Here is a 12,816-nt window from a genome sequence, read left to right as displayed (position 1 = left end):
GGCTACTCCAGCTGTAACATACCACTCTCCAGTGCTCCAGATGTTCCACCGCCTGGAATTCCAGGAAATTGTCGTCAGATTTTGGGTCTACGTCAAAATTTATTTGTTACTATGTTAGTAAGCTCTGTTCAAAATTTTATGTTCTTATCACAATATGTATGGTCCTATCATTATGCTACCCCACTACTTAGGACATCCGCATTGAGCATCAAAACAAAGAGAGAAATGTTTAATTGTTTTGAGGAATGAGCATCAAACAAAAATAGGAAGCAGTGGAGTTCGACAGTTGTTGTGACGGCGAGTGCCTCGTGTGTGATGGTGCTCTATGAGGAAGAGAGTTGCGTGAGATCTCCTGAACACCTACGCTATACTTTTACTTTCTTTTACATTTACACGCAAATACATTTTCTTCTTTTTTCTACTCTTTGTTCTTTTTTCATTTTACACTTTCCACTTATCTCTAACCTTTTGCCCTGTTCAACTTGGCTTTCAGACCTATTTCACTGTCTGAACTTCTTTGCCGATTTTGCCTCTTCCTGATTTTGAACTTTTTCCCGATTGTGCCCTTTCTTCCCAATTGTGTCCTATTTTTTATTCAATTTTGTTCCTGAATCATAAATTCTCCGTGTGAGGTATACATATGACTATTTTGCAATAGTAGCACATACGAGTAGGGAGCTGGTACACTTACCTATTTGACCGGTAATGGTCTACGACAAGACAAGAAAGCAGCAGTGTTGCCAGGTCTCCTGATATTCCAGATTTCCTGGTTTTTCAAGTTATGTCCTGGTTTACTTAATTTTCTTTAAAAATGTTAAAAACTCCTGGTTTTGTGCGTCATTTAAAAGCTCGTAGAAAACTAGACTTCAGAAACCAAAAGGAGTTCGTATCTACGATGAAATGTACTTTGCAACAAAAGTTTCCCTATCTATGGCATCAACAAATCTCCCAAATTATGGACTGCAAGATTTTTAACTCAGGTGTATTGAATTATATATTGAAGCAGTACATCAAATTCAAGAGAGATATGAGCTCCTCCGTGGCTAAGCGTTAGCGTACACGATGTTGGCGTGGAAGGACTGGGTTCAATTCCCGGTGGGACCTAATGTGGTTCGGATTCCACATTAATCAGTAGGTCCATGTCTCATATAGCCTCGCTGTTGAACGGGACGTTAAACTCAACTCAACTCAACTCGAGAGAGAGATACGCTTCATGATCCCGTCATGAAACATTTAGAGATGATTAGCTTATGAAATAAAGAAATCGGTTCAATCAATTTCTCCTCTCGTAGCTGACTTTCCAAATATATAGAATAGATTATATTGCAACAAGTCAGTGGCGTAGCAGCTGCCCCCGCAACACCCGCAGTGCGGGGGGCCCCGAAGTCTTGCGATGAATAAAGTTTTAAAGAAGTAGAACTTCCACCTTACTTGTGTCGGCTTTACAAGTGGGGCCCCTTCTCTATGCTTTGCGGGGGGGCCCGCAAAAGTGTGCTACGCCACTGCAACAAGTAGACACAGAATGGCGGTTATTGCGAAACACAGATTTGTAAACTGAAAATGAAATTTCTGTTTAAGATTTTTGGATGCTTGTCAGGAGCGTCATTTCATATTTTTCTTAGGGGGTTAAGACCCTTTGATATAAGTAAAATTTCGGACATTTCATTCATTCATTACTATTCTAGTGATAAAATCAATATAAATCAACTCAGGGAGGGCAATTGCCCCTCCCTGCCCTCCCTGAATGACGCCTCTGATGCTTGTTAGTAAAAAAAGAAGTTGATAGTCTAATCAGCAAGGATAAGATCCTTGCTAATCAGTTAATATTTCCGATTTTATCCACATTTGTTATGTCTTTGCTCTGCCTTCCTCAAGTGTCACTGTAGAAAAAGTGTTTTTCAATCGTAAATTTGATGAAAGCGAAACAGAGAGACTTGATACCCAAACTTTGCAAGGATTGCTGCACACAAGAAGCCTCAGTTCTAACAACTCATGCTAAGATCCCCTGTTAATCGCTCTCTGACCAGCAGAGTCAATGTTGACATGCACGCAGATAAAGATGATTAGCCTTTTATTGGTAAGTATAATGATTGATGGGTCCACTGTTTGCCTTGCAAAAATAATAATAATAATAATAATAATAATAATAATAATAATAATAATAATAATAATAATAATAATAATAATAATAATAATAATAATAAACAACTTTAGATATTAAGTTGTATCTCCTGGATTTTTCCTGGATTTTGGATAAGAATTTTCCAGTTTTTTTAAAAATTGGTTGGCAACACTGGAAAGCAGTGTTTGGTGAAGCGGACTGATGTAAACATATTGTTTTTTTTTTTTTAATTGTATACTTTTCGACCATCTATTTTTGAAACTTTACTATTTAAAAGCTTTTATTAATTTATTATTCACTTAATAACTGTCCAGCGGGCTTTCTAGCCTAGGGCATTAAATTTGGTGAAAAAGGACATGACTTCGTAAAACAAATAGGAGTAAACATTACAATATACGCTCGTGCTGCGCATCGAGGAGTAGAACCAAATTAAATGGGTATAGTAGAGTAAGAAAAGTTAATAGTAGTGTAGGGATAATACAATAGAATTGGGGTAGAGTAGGAATTTGAATCTGTTTTGTTGAAATGCTTTTGAGTGTCGTTTCTCGTGTAGGCGTAAGGATACTAACAGGGGCGGGATTTATAAATTACCCGTTTTATTATATGACTAATTATACGCAGATGACGGTGTCAGATTAGGACATGATTAGCCTCATATGTATCTGTTGGTGCAATTTTCTATACGGATCCACAGATTGTAAAATGTACAGAAACATTTGGAAAAGTCTTGAATTTCCCCATTTTATTACAAGAACAGAATCCAACATCGTCCTGCTCGTCCTCCTCCTACTACTACTACTACTACTTATACTGTGAATCCGTGAAATAAAAGTGCACGAATCGGTTTTCAAAGTTTGGTACGTACAGGTGTAGTTTTGGCGCACCACTAGAAATAATTGTTGAAAAATAGTACCGTAATTCTTTCACTGATTTCCTTTTTATTATCTCCTTAAAGATGTGCGCCGGCGACATGAAAATTTCTCACTTGACATAGATAAAATTCAAGAGGAGCACCAGAGATAATTATTGAGAAATTACTGATTTCCGATTTGCGTATAAATACGGTTTCCGGATGTACGGCATAAGAATTACAGTGCAAAAGCACAAACCAACCTGTGCTACGTGACCACTAAAAAGCACGAATGCTATACAGCCGAGCCAGGGTAGAGCGAAGCTGTTGTCTCGCGTGGTTGTGCAGGGGTGTGTCCGAATGGAGCAACCGCGTCAGCGATAGCGGGTAAACGCGTAAGCAAAGTCAGTAAAAAGGAAGTGGATTTTGGCAAATATGTGAGTTTCAATAGCACTTATCAGCTGTATACTAGTAACGTTCCACTTGTAAACATAAGATACAGCTTTTGTACACTGCAGAAATACATCGCCGGCGAACAATAGTATCTAATAGAGTCATCTTTCATATGCACTCAATTATTTTATCGGGTTCGCGGTGGCTCAGTGGTAGAGCGTTCACCTACGGTGCTTGGGGTCCCTGATTCGATCCCAGCTCGCTCCGTGTGGACTTTCTGGTGGACAAACACCGTGCTCGGATTCTCCCATTTCCTCTCACTTTCTTAATCCCACCATTTCACTCATCTCTCATCATCATCGTCTCCTTTAGCCTAACCGGCGTAACCGTGGGACTTAAACTAAAAGATTTCATTTCAATTATTTTATCCACCGTAAAGCACTTGTAATGATTTTACACTAGTAACCCTACACTTGTAAACCTGAAATACAGGTATTACTTTGTATAATTTTTTTTTCGCTTGCGGAAATATGTTCCTTATGAATATATCTTTTCATACGAAGTATTCAATTTCACCTGTAAATCTTCCAAAATGTGGAGCGCCAAAACTATATGAGCACCGTTTGGTATTTATTTATTTATTTTGAGGTGATCTTCCGGGCGGCCCGGGTTAGACCCACGTGAACTTGTTTTCAAAATTGCATTGCTGTTTATTTATTTAAGCATTACTCGAGCAGACGGTTCTACCAAATTTTCACACATGTCTTACATTTTGAGATTAGGTTAGAGCTTTGTGTTTGTACTTTTAACAGAGAGTGCAGTAAATGACGAGCTCAATTACTACTTGCAGATTGACTTCATTAGGGTTCTTTATAAATAAAGTGTGGACGTATGGTATAAAATCTACTGTGCATAAATCACGAGCCAACTTGTGCTAGGTGGCCACTAAAAAGCACCAATGCTATCTAACCGAGTTAGGGCAGAAGCGCAGCAGAAAGGGGGCAAAGCGACAGCGAGGGGATGCGCCCGTAGGGAGCAGGCGCTTTAGCGACGGGGGTATGCAATACATTCAATATCACTCAAAATTTATTTGAATATCCTGTGCACTGACAGTAATTACTTATATTCACACTTTCATTCCTTCACGAAAAATATTTCACATCGTATTTTACCTATAAATTGTCTATTTAGTAGAACCATCTGCTAGAGTTAACCTTTTTTTGTGTGTGCGTGTTATTTTAATATACACTACCTAGAATTACTCTTCTTTCGTTACTAGCGATCATTCTAAATAATTTGTATTTCCATGGTGGTTGTTTTTGCTAGATGTGTATTCGTATTCCTATTACTTCGCAAAATAAGTACCTTGCAACTGTTAAATGTAGCGAACTATGCACTATTTAGAGAAAACTAAACAATGAATGCTTTGGGGTTCCGGGTTCTATCCCAGCCCCCGCCAAGTGAACTTTGTGGTGGACAAACACCGTGTGCGTGGGTTTTCTCGGTGTTCTCCTGTTTCCTCCCACTTTCTTCATTGCACCATTTCATTCATTACTCATAATCACCGTCTCCTTTAGCCTAACCGGCATAACTGTGGAACGTAAAACCAAAGATTTCATTTCATTTCAACAATGAATGCTTATCTTGTTATGCTTCCAAGCAACACTTTAAGCAAAACTACTACAGTATAATGTAAATAAAATTTTAGAGGGAGTATTGCGGGCGGAGCTTGCTATGAAATAAGTGGCCCTGGGACATCAAAAATTACAAAACATGAACAAGGAAGATACTTCATTTCTGTACTAGGTTCCCACACAAAGGAATACTTATATTCATAAAATATAAACTTCTCTTAGCAGGAAATGCACTCTTATTGCATTGGAAAGTGTTTCTTACGACAGGATCAGCATTAATGGAGCAGATTAACTGTATGAGAACAAAGTATAATAAGAACAGCGTATAATAAAAAGTACAGAGCATAGAAGTAAAAGACCAACCAACTTCTTTTAGGTGGCTACTAAAATGCACAAATACTCTCGAACCGACTCGGAAGAGCACAGCAGGGGGGGGGGGGCGTTAACAAGTTATTTGCGGATGTACCACCAAAATAAGAATGCAGAACGTCTTATAGATTGACATAAGGATTAGGATTATTTTCATTTACATGGAAAATTTTCAACTTCAAATTTTCCTTGGTCTCACCCCGTCAGTTTTTTCCAATGTATATGTTAGTGATTTGTGCAAATTTTCAGCAAAATTGGTTAACATTCAATGATCCCTGATCCACGTGCAATTATAAAGTTAAATCAGATTTATTTCTAAAATAACATATATGTTACAGAATATGTATTATCTTTTAGTTCTTACGTTAAAATCATGATACTTTTCGTTAATTGAAGAATATTAACTTGAAATTAAAATACGTAAAAATAATAAGCACTAATTTGCACCTTCTAAGTCTGCAACACAACAGTTTATTCTAAAATGGCTTTATAATAGTGCTTATATTAGCGTTCGGATACTTGTTCCGATGAACGTGAACCACCTGTAGCAGACACTGCAGTTGATCTTCGTCCTTGACAATCGATTTGGAGTAGGTTTCGATAAGAGCGACGCCTCGTTCAGCATTGTCGTTGACAACACGCAACTTCTGGACAATCTGCAAACCCTGTTGATAACTCGTCTGTAAGTTCCAACTTTCGGGTTCAGCTTTGATGAAGTCTGTGTCTATTCCCAACAAGGCGAAGAAATTTTTTGTGATCTTCGTGACGAAGTCAGATATATTGGAATCGGGAACAGTCTTTTCTGTCGATTTTTCTATCGTCTGTAACTGTGCCCGCTTCAGAGGTTTGTTCTCGCCAGTTCGGGTTTCTAGAGCCTTCGCCATCTTTCGATTTTCCTCAAAAGAAACACCAGGATCGAAAAATGAAAGGGCAATCAGATTCTCACTCAGGTACCAAAGATGGCCAGCAAATTTATTAAATGCCACCGTTGATATCTTTTCATTGTTGTTCTTGTAGGTCCTGGGAAATTTTTACCCCCCTACCAAATCTTCGGATTTAAAGCCATCTTGGCTAAAGTGACTGTGTCTGTTAAGAGATACTACAGAGTGGTATCAATTTATTATATAACATTTGAGTTTGTCTTTGAAGTAACCAATAGCCGACAGGGACGTAATAATTTCCTAGGAAATTTTTACCGTTCTACCAATCTTCGGATTTAAAGCCATCTTGGCTAAAGTGACTGTGTCTGTTAAGAGATACTACTTAGTAGTATCAATTTATAATATAACATTTGTGTTTGTCTTTGAAGTAACCAATAGCCGACAGGGAGGTAATAATTTCCTAGGAAATTTTTACCCCCCTACCAAATCTTCGGATATAAAGCCATCTTGGCTAAAGTGACTGTGTCTGTTAAGAGATACTACAGCGTAGTATCAACTTATAATATAACATTTGTGTTTGTCTTTGAAGTAACCAATAGCCGACAGGGAGGTAATAATTTCCTAGGAAATTTTTACCCCCCTACCAAATCTTCGGATTAAAAGCCATCTTGGCCAAAGTGACTGTGTCTGTTAAGAGATACTACTTAGTGGTATCAATTTATAATATAACATTTGTATTTGTCTTTGAAGTAATCAATAGCCGACTGGGAGGTAATAATTTCCTAGGAAATTTTTACCCCCCTACCAAATCTTCGGATTTAAAGCCATCTTGGCCAAAGTGACTGTGTCTGTTAAGAGATACTACTTAGTGGTATCAATTTATAATATAACATTTGAGTTTGTCTTTGAAGTAACCAATAGCCGACTGGGAGGTAATAATTTCCTAGGAAATTTTTACCCCCCTACCAAATCTTCGGATTTAAAGCCATCTTGGATAAAGTGACTGTCTGTGTCTGTTAAGAGATACTACAGAGTGGTATCAATTTATAATATAACATTTGAGTTTGTCTTTGAAGTAACCAATAGCCGACAGAGAGGTAATAATTTCCTAGGAAATTTTTACCCCCCTACCAAATTTTCGGATTTAAAGCCATCTTGGATAAAGTGACTGTGTCTGTTAAGAGATACTACAGAGTGGTATCAATTTATAATATAACATTTGAGTTTGTCTTTGAAGTAACCAATAGCCGACAGGGAGGTAATAATTTCCTAGGAAATTTTTACCCCCCTACCAAATCTTCGGATTTAAAGCCATCTTGGCCAAAGTGACTGTGTCTGTTAAGAGATACTACTTAGTGGTATCAATTTATAATATAACATTTGTATTTGTCTTTGAAGTAATCAATAGCCGACAGGGAGGTAATAATTTCCTGGGAAATTTTTACCACCCTACCAAATCTTCGGATTTAAAGCCATCTTGGCTAAAGTGACTGTGTCTGTTAAGAGATACTACAGAGTGGTATCAATTTATTATATAACATTTGAGTTTGTCTTTGAAGTAACCAATAGCCGACAGGGACGTAATAATTTCCTAGGAAATTTTTAACCCCCTACCAAATCTTCGGATTTAAAGCCATCTTGGCTAAAGTGACTGTGTCTGTTAAGAGATACTACTTAGTAGTATCAATTTATAATATAACATTTGTGTTTGTCTTTGAAGTAACCAATAGCCGACAGGGAGGTAATAATTTCCTAGGAAATTTTTACCCCCCTACCAAATCTTCGGATTTAAAGCCATCTTGGCCAAAGTGACTGTGTCTGTTAAGAGATACTACTTAGTGGTATCAATTTATAATATAACATTTGTATTTGTCTTTGAAGTAATCAATAGCCGACTGGGAGGTAATAATTTCCTAGGAAATTTCCCCCCCCCCTACCAAATCTTCGGATTTAAAGCCATCTTGGCCAAAGTGACTGTGTCTGTTAAGAGATACTACAGCGTAGTATCAATTTATAATATAACATTTGTATTTGTCTTTGAAGTAATCAATAGCCGACAGGGAGGTAATAATTTCCTGGGAAATTTTTACCCCCCTACCAAATCTTCGGATTTAAAGCCATCTTGGCTAAAGTGACTGTGTCTGTTAAGAGATACTACAGAGTGGTATCAATTTATAATATAACATTTGAGTTTGTCTTTGAAGTAACCAATAGCCGACTGGGAGGTAATAATTTCCTAGGAAATTTTTACCCCCCTACCAAATCTTCGGATTTAAAGCCATCTTGGCCAAAGTGACTGTGTCTGTTAAGAGATACTACTTAGTGGTATCAATTTATAATATAATATTTGTATTTGTCTTTGAAGTAATCAATAGCCGACAGGGAGGTAATAATTTCCTAGGAAATTTTTACCCCCCTACCAAATCTTCGGATTTAAAGCCATCTTGGCCAAAGTGACTGTGTCTGTTAAGAGATACTACTTAGTGGTATCAATTTATAATATAACATTTGTATTTGTCTTTGAAGTAATCAATAGCCGACAGGGAGGTAATAATTTCCTAGGAAATTTTTACCCCCCTACCAAATCTTCGGATTTAAAGCCATCTTGGCCAAAGTGACTGTGTCTGTTAAGAGATACTACTTAGTGGTATCAACTTATAATATAACGTTTGTATTTGTCTTTGAAGTAATCAATAGCCGACAGGGAGGTAATAATTTCCTAGGAAATTTTTACCCCCCTACCAAATCTTCGGATTTAAAGCCATCTTGGCCAAAGTGACTGTGTCTGTTAAGAGATACTACTTAGTGGTATCAATTTATAATATAACATTTGTATTTGTCTTTGAAGTAATCAATAGCCGACAGGGAGGTAATAATTTCCTGGGAAATTTTTACCACCCTACCAAATCTTCGGATTTAAAGCCATCTTGGCTAAAGTGACTGTGTCTGTTAAGAGATACTACTTAGTAGTATCAATTTATAATATAACATTTGTGTTTGTCTTTGAAGTAACCAATAGCCGACAGGGAGGTAATAATTTCCTAGGAAATTTTTACCCCCCTACCAAATCTTCGGATTTAAAGCCATCTTGGCCAAAGTGACTGTGTCTGTTAAGAGATACTACTTAGTGGTATCAATTTATAAAATAACATTTGTATTTGTCTTTGAAGTAATCAATAGCCGACTGGGAGGTAATAATTTCCTAGGAAATTTTTCCCCCCCTACCAAATCTTCGGATTTAAAGCCATCTTGGCCAAAGTGACTGTGTCTGTTAAGAGATACTACTTAGTGGTATCAATTTATAATATAACATTTGTATTTGTCTTTGAAGTAATCAATAGCCGACAGGGAGGTAATAATTTCCTAGGAAATTTTTACCCCCCTACCAAATCTTCGGATATAAAGCCATCTTGGCTAAAGTGACTGTGTCTGTTAAGAGATACTACAGCGTAGTATCAACTTATAATATAACATTTGTGTTTGTCTTTGAAATAACCAATAGCCGACAGGGAGGTAATAATTTCCTAGGAAATTTTTACCCCCCTACCAAATCTTCGGATTTAAAGCCATCTTGGCTAAAGTGACTGTGTCTGTTAAGAGATACTACTTAGTGGTATCAATTTATAATATAACGTTTGTATTTGTCTTTGAAGTAATCAATAGCCGACAGGGAGGTAATAATTTCCTAGGAAATTTTTACCCCCCTACCAAATCTTCGGATTTAAAGCCATCTTGGCCAAAGTGACTGTGTCTGTTAAGAGATACTACTTAGTGGTATCAATTTATAATATAACATTTGTATTTGTCTTTGAAGTAATCAATAGCCGACTGGGAGGTAATAATTTCCTAGGAAATTTTTACCCCCCTACCAAATCTTCGGATTTAAAGCCATCTTGGCCGAAGTGACTGTGTCTGTTAAGAGATACTACAGCGTAGTATCAATTTATAATATAACATTTGTGTTTGTCTTTGAAGTAACCAATAGCCGACAGGGAGGTAATAATTTCCTAGGAAATTTTTACCCCCCTACCAAATCTTCGGATTTAAAGCCATCTTGGCTAAAGTGACTGTGTCTGTTAAGAGATACTACTTAGTGGTATCAATTTATAATATAACATTTGTATTTGTCTTTGAAGTAATCAATAGCCGACAGGGAGGTAATAATTTCCTGGGAAATTTTTACCCCCCTACCAAATCTTCGGATTTAAAGCCATCTTGGCTAAAGTGACTGTGTCTGTTAAGAGATACTACAGAGTGGTATCAATTTATAATATAACATTTGAGTTTGTCTTTGAAGTAACCAATAGCCGACTGGGAGGTAATAATTTCCTAGGAAATTTTTACCCCCCTACCAAATCTTCGGATTTAAAGCCATCTTGGCCAAAGTGACTGTGTCTGTTAAGAGATACTACTTAGTGGTATCAATTTATAATATAACATTTGTATTTGTCTTTGAAGTAATCAATAGCCGACTGGGAGGTAATAATTTCCTAGGAAATTTTTACCCCCCTACCAAATCTTCGGATTTAAAGCCATCTTGGCCAAAGTGACTGTGTCTGTTAAGAGATACTACTTAGTGGTATCAATTTATAATATAACATTTGTATTTGTCTTTGAAGTAATCAATAGCCGACAGGGAGGTAATAATTTCCTAGGAAATTTTTACCCCCCTACCAAATCTTCGGATATAAAGCCATCTTGGCTAAAGTGACTGTGTCTGTTAAGAGATACTACAGCGTAGTATCAACTTATAATATAACATTTGTGTTTGTCTTTGAAGTAACCAATAGCCGACAGAGAGGTAATAATTTCCTAGGAAATTTTTACCCCCCTACTAAATCTTCGGATTTAAAGCCATCTTGGCTAAAGTGACTGTGTCTGTTAAGAGATACTACAGAGTGGTATCAATTTATAATATAACATTTGAGTTTGTCTTTGAAGTAACCAATAGACGACAGGGAGGTAATAATTTCCTAGGAAATTTTTACCCCCCTACCAAATCTTCGGATTTAAAGCCATCTTGGCTAAAGTGACTGTGTCTGTTAAGAGATACTACAGAGTGGTATCAATTTATTATATAACATTTGAGTTTGTCTTTGAAGTAACCAATAGCCGACAGGGACGTAATAATTTCCTAGGAAATTTTTACCCCCCTACCAAATCTTCGGATTTAAAGCCATCTTGGCTAAAGTGACTGTGTCTGTTAAGAGATACTACTTAGTAGTATCAATTTATAATATAACATTTGTGTTTGTCTTTGAAGTAACCAATAGCCGACAGGGAGGTAATAATTTCCTAGGAAATTTTCCCCCCCTACCAAATCTTCGGATTTAAAGCCATCTTGGCCAAAGTGACTGTGTCTGTTAAGAGATACTACTTAGTGGTATCAATTTATAATATAACATTTGTATTTGTCTTTGAAGTAATCAATAGCCGACAGGGAGGTAATAATTTCCTAGGAAATTTTTAGCCCCCTACCAAATCTTCGGATATAAAGCCATCTTGTCTAAAGTGACTGTGTCTGTTAAGAGATACTACAGCGTAGTATCAACTTATAATATAACATTTGTGTTTGTCTTTGAAGTAACCAATAGCCGACAGGGAGGTAATAATTTCCTAGGAAATTTTTACCCCCCTACCAAATCTTAGGATTTAAAGCCATCTTGGCTAAAGTGACTGTGTCTGTTAAGAGATACTACAGAGTGGTATCAATTTATAATATAACGTTTGTATTTGTCTTTGAAGTAATCAATAGCCGACAGGGAGGTAATAATTTCCTAGGAAATTTTTACCCCCCTACCAAATCTTCGGATATAAAGCCATCTTGGCTAAAGTGACTGTGTCTTTTAAGAGATACTACAGCGTAGTATCAACTTATAATATAACATTTGTGTTTGTCTTTGAAGTAACCAATAGCCGACAGGGAGGTAATAATTTCCTAGGAAATTTTTACCCCCCTACCAAATCTTCGGATTTAAAGCCATCTTGGCTAAAGTGACTGTGTCTGTTAAGAGATACTACAGAGTGGAATCAATTTATAATATAACATTTGAGTTTGTCTTTGAAGTAACCAATAGCCGACAGGGAGGTAATAATTTCCTAGGAAATTTTTACCCCCCTACCAAATCTTCGGATTTAAAGCCATCTTGGCTAAAGTGAATGTGTCTGTTAAGAGATACTACTTAGTGGTATCAATTTATAATATAACATTTGTGTTTGTCTTTGAAGTAACCAATAGCCGACAGGGAGGTAATAATTTCCTAGGAAATTTTTACCCCCCTACCAAATCTTCGGATTTAAAGCCATTTTGGCCAAAGTGACTGTGTCTGTTAAGAGATACTACTTAGTGGTATCAATTTATAATATAACATTTGTATTTGTCTTTGAAGTAATCAATAGCCGAGAGGGTGGTAATAATTTCCTAGGAAATTTTTACCCCCCTACCAAATCTTCGGATATAAAGCCATCTTGGCTAAAGTGACTGTGTCTGTTAAGAGATACTACAGCGTAGTATCAACTTATAATATAACATTTGTGTTTGTCTTTGAAGTAACCAATAGCCGACAG

The 12,816-nt window shown here is 36.8% G+C and overlaps 1 protein-coding gene across 8 annotated transcripts in view; it reads left to right on the top strand.

Moving 5' to 3' along the window:
• The window catches only part of LOC145664754 (uncharacterized), a 147,825-nt gene that overhangs the window by 40,587 nt on the left and 94,422 nt on the right, over positions 1-12,816 (top strand). For 2 of the 8 annotated variants that reach the window (XM_081731681.1, XM_081731680.1), the window contains exon 1: positions 2,302-2,559. The exons of 1 other annotated variant lie outside the window; for it this stretch is intronic. In XM_081731681.1, the coding sequence (XP_081587807.1) occupies positions 2,556-2,559 (4 nt within the window). In that variant the 5' untranslated portion in view covers positions 2,302-2,555. Of the gene's footprint in view, positions 1-2,034; positions 2,078-2,301; positions 2,570-12,816 lie in introns of those variants that run through there. 5 more of the 8 variants (XM_081731683.1, XM_081731682.1, XM_081731677.1 and 2 more) reach the window with 4 other exon arrangements.

The sequence above is a fragment of the Thermobia domestica genome, chromosome 11, assembly GCF_964235325.1.
Source record: "Thermobia domestica chromosome 11, izTheDome1.hap1.1, whole genome shotgun sequence".
In the NCBI taxonomy this organism is placed as follows: Eukaryota; Metazoa; Arthropoda; class Insecta; order Zygentoma; family Lepismatidae; genus Thermobia; species Thermobia domestica.
Note: the sequence above shows the minus strand (reverse complement) of the source record. Positions and strands in the feature narration are given on the sequence as shown.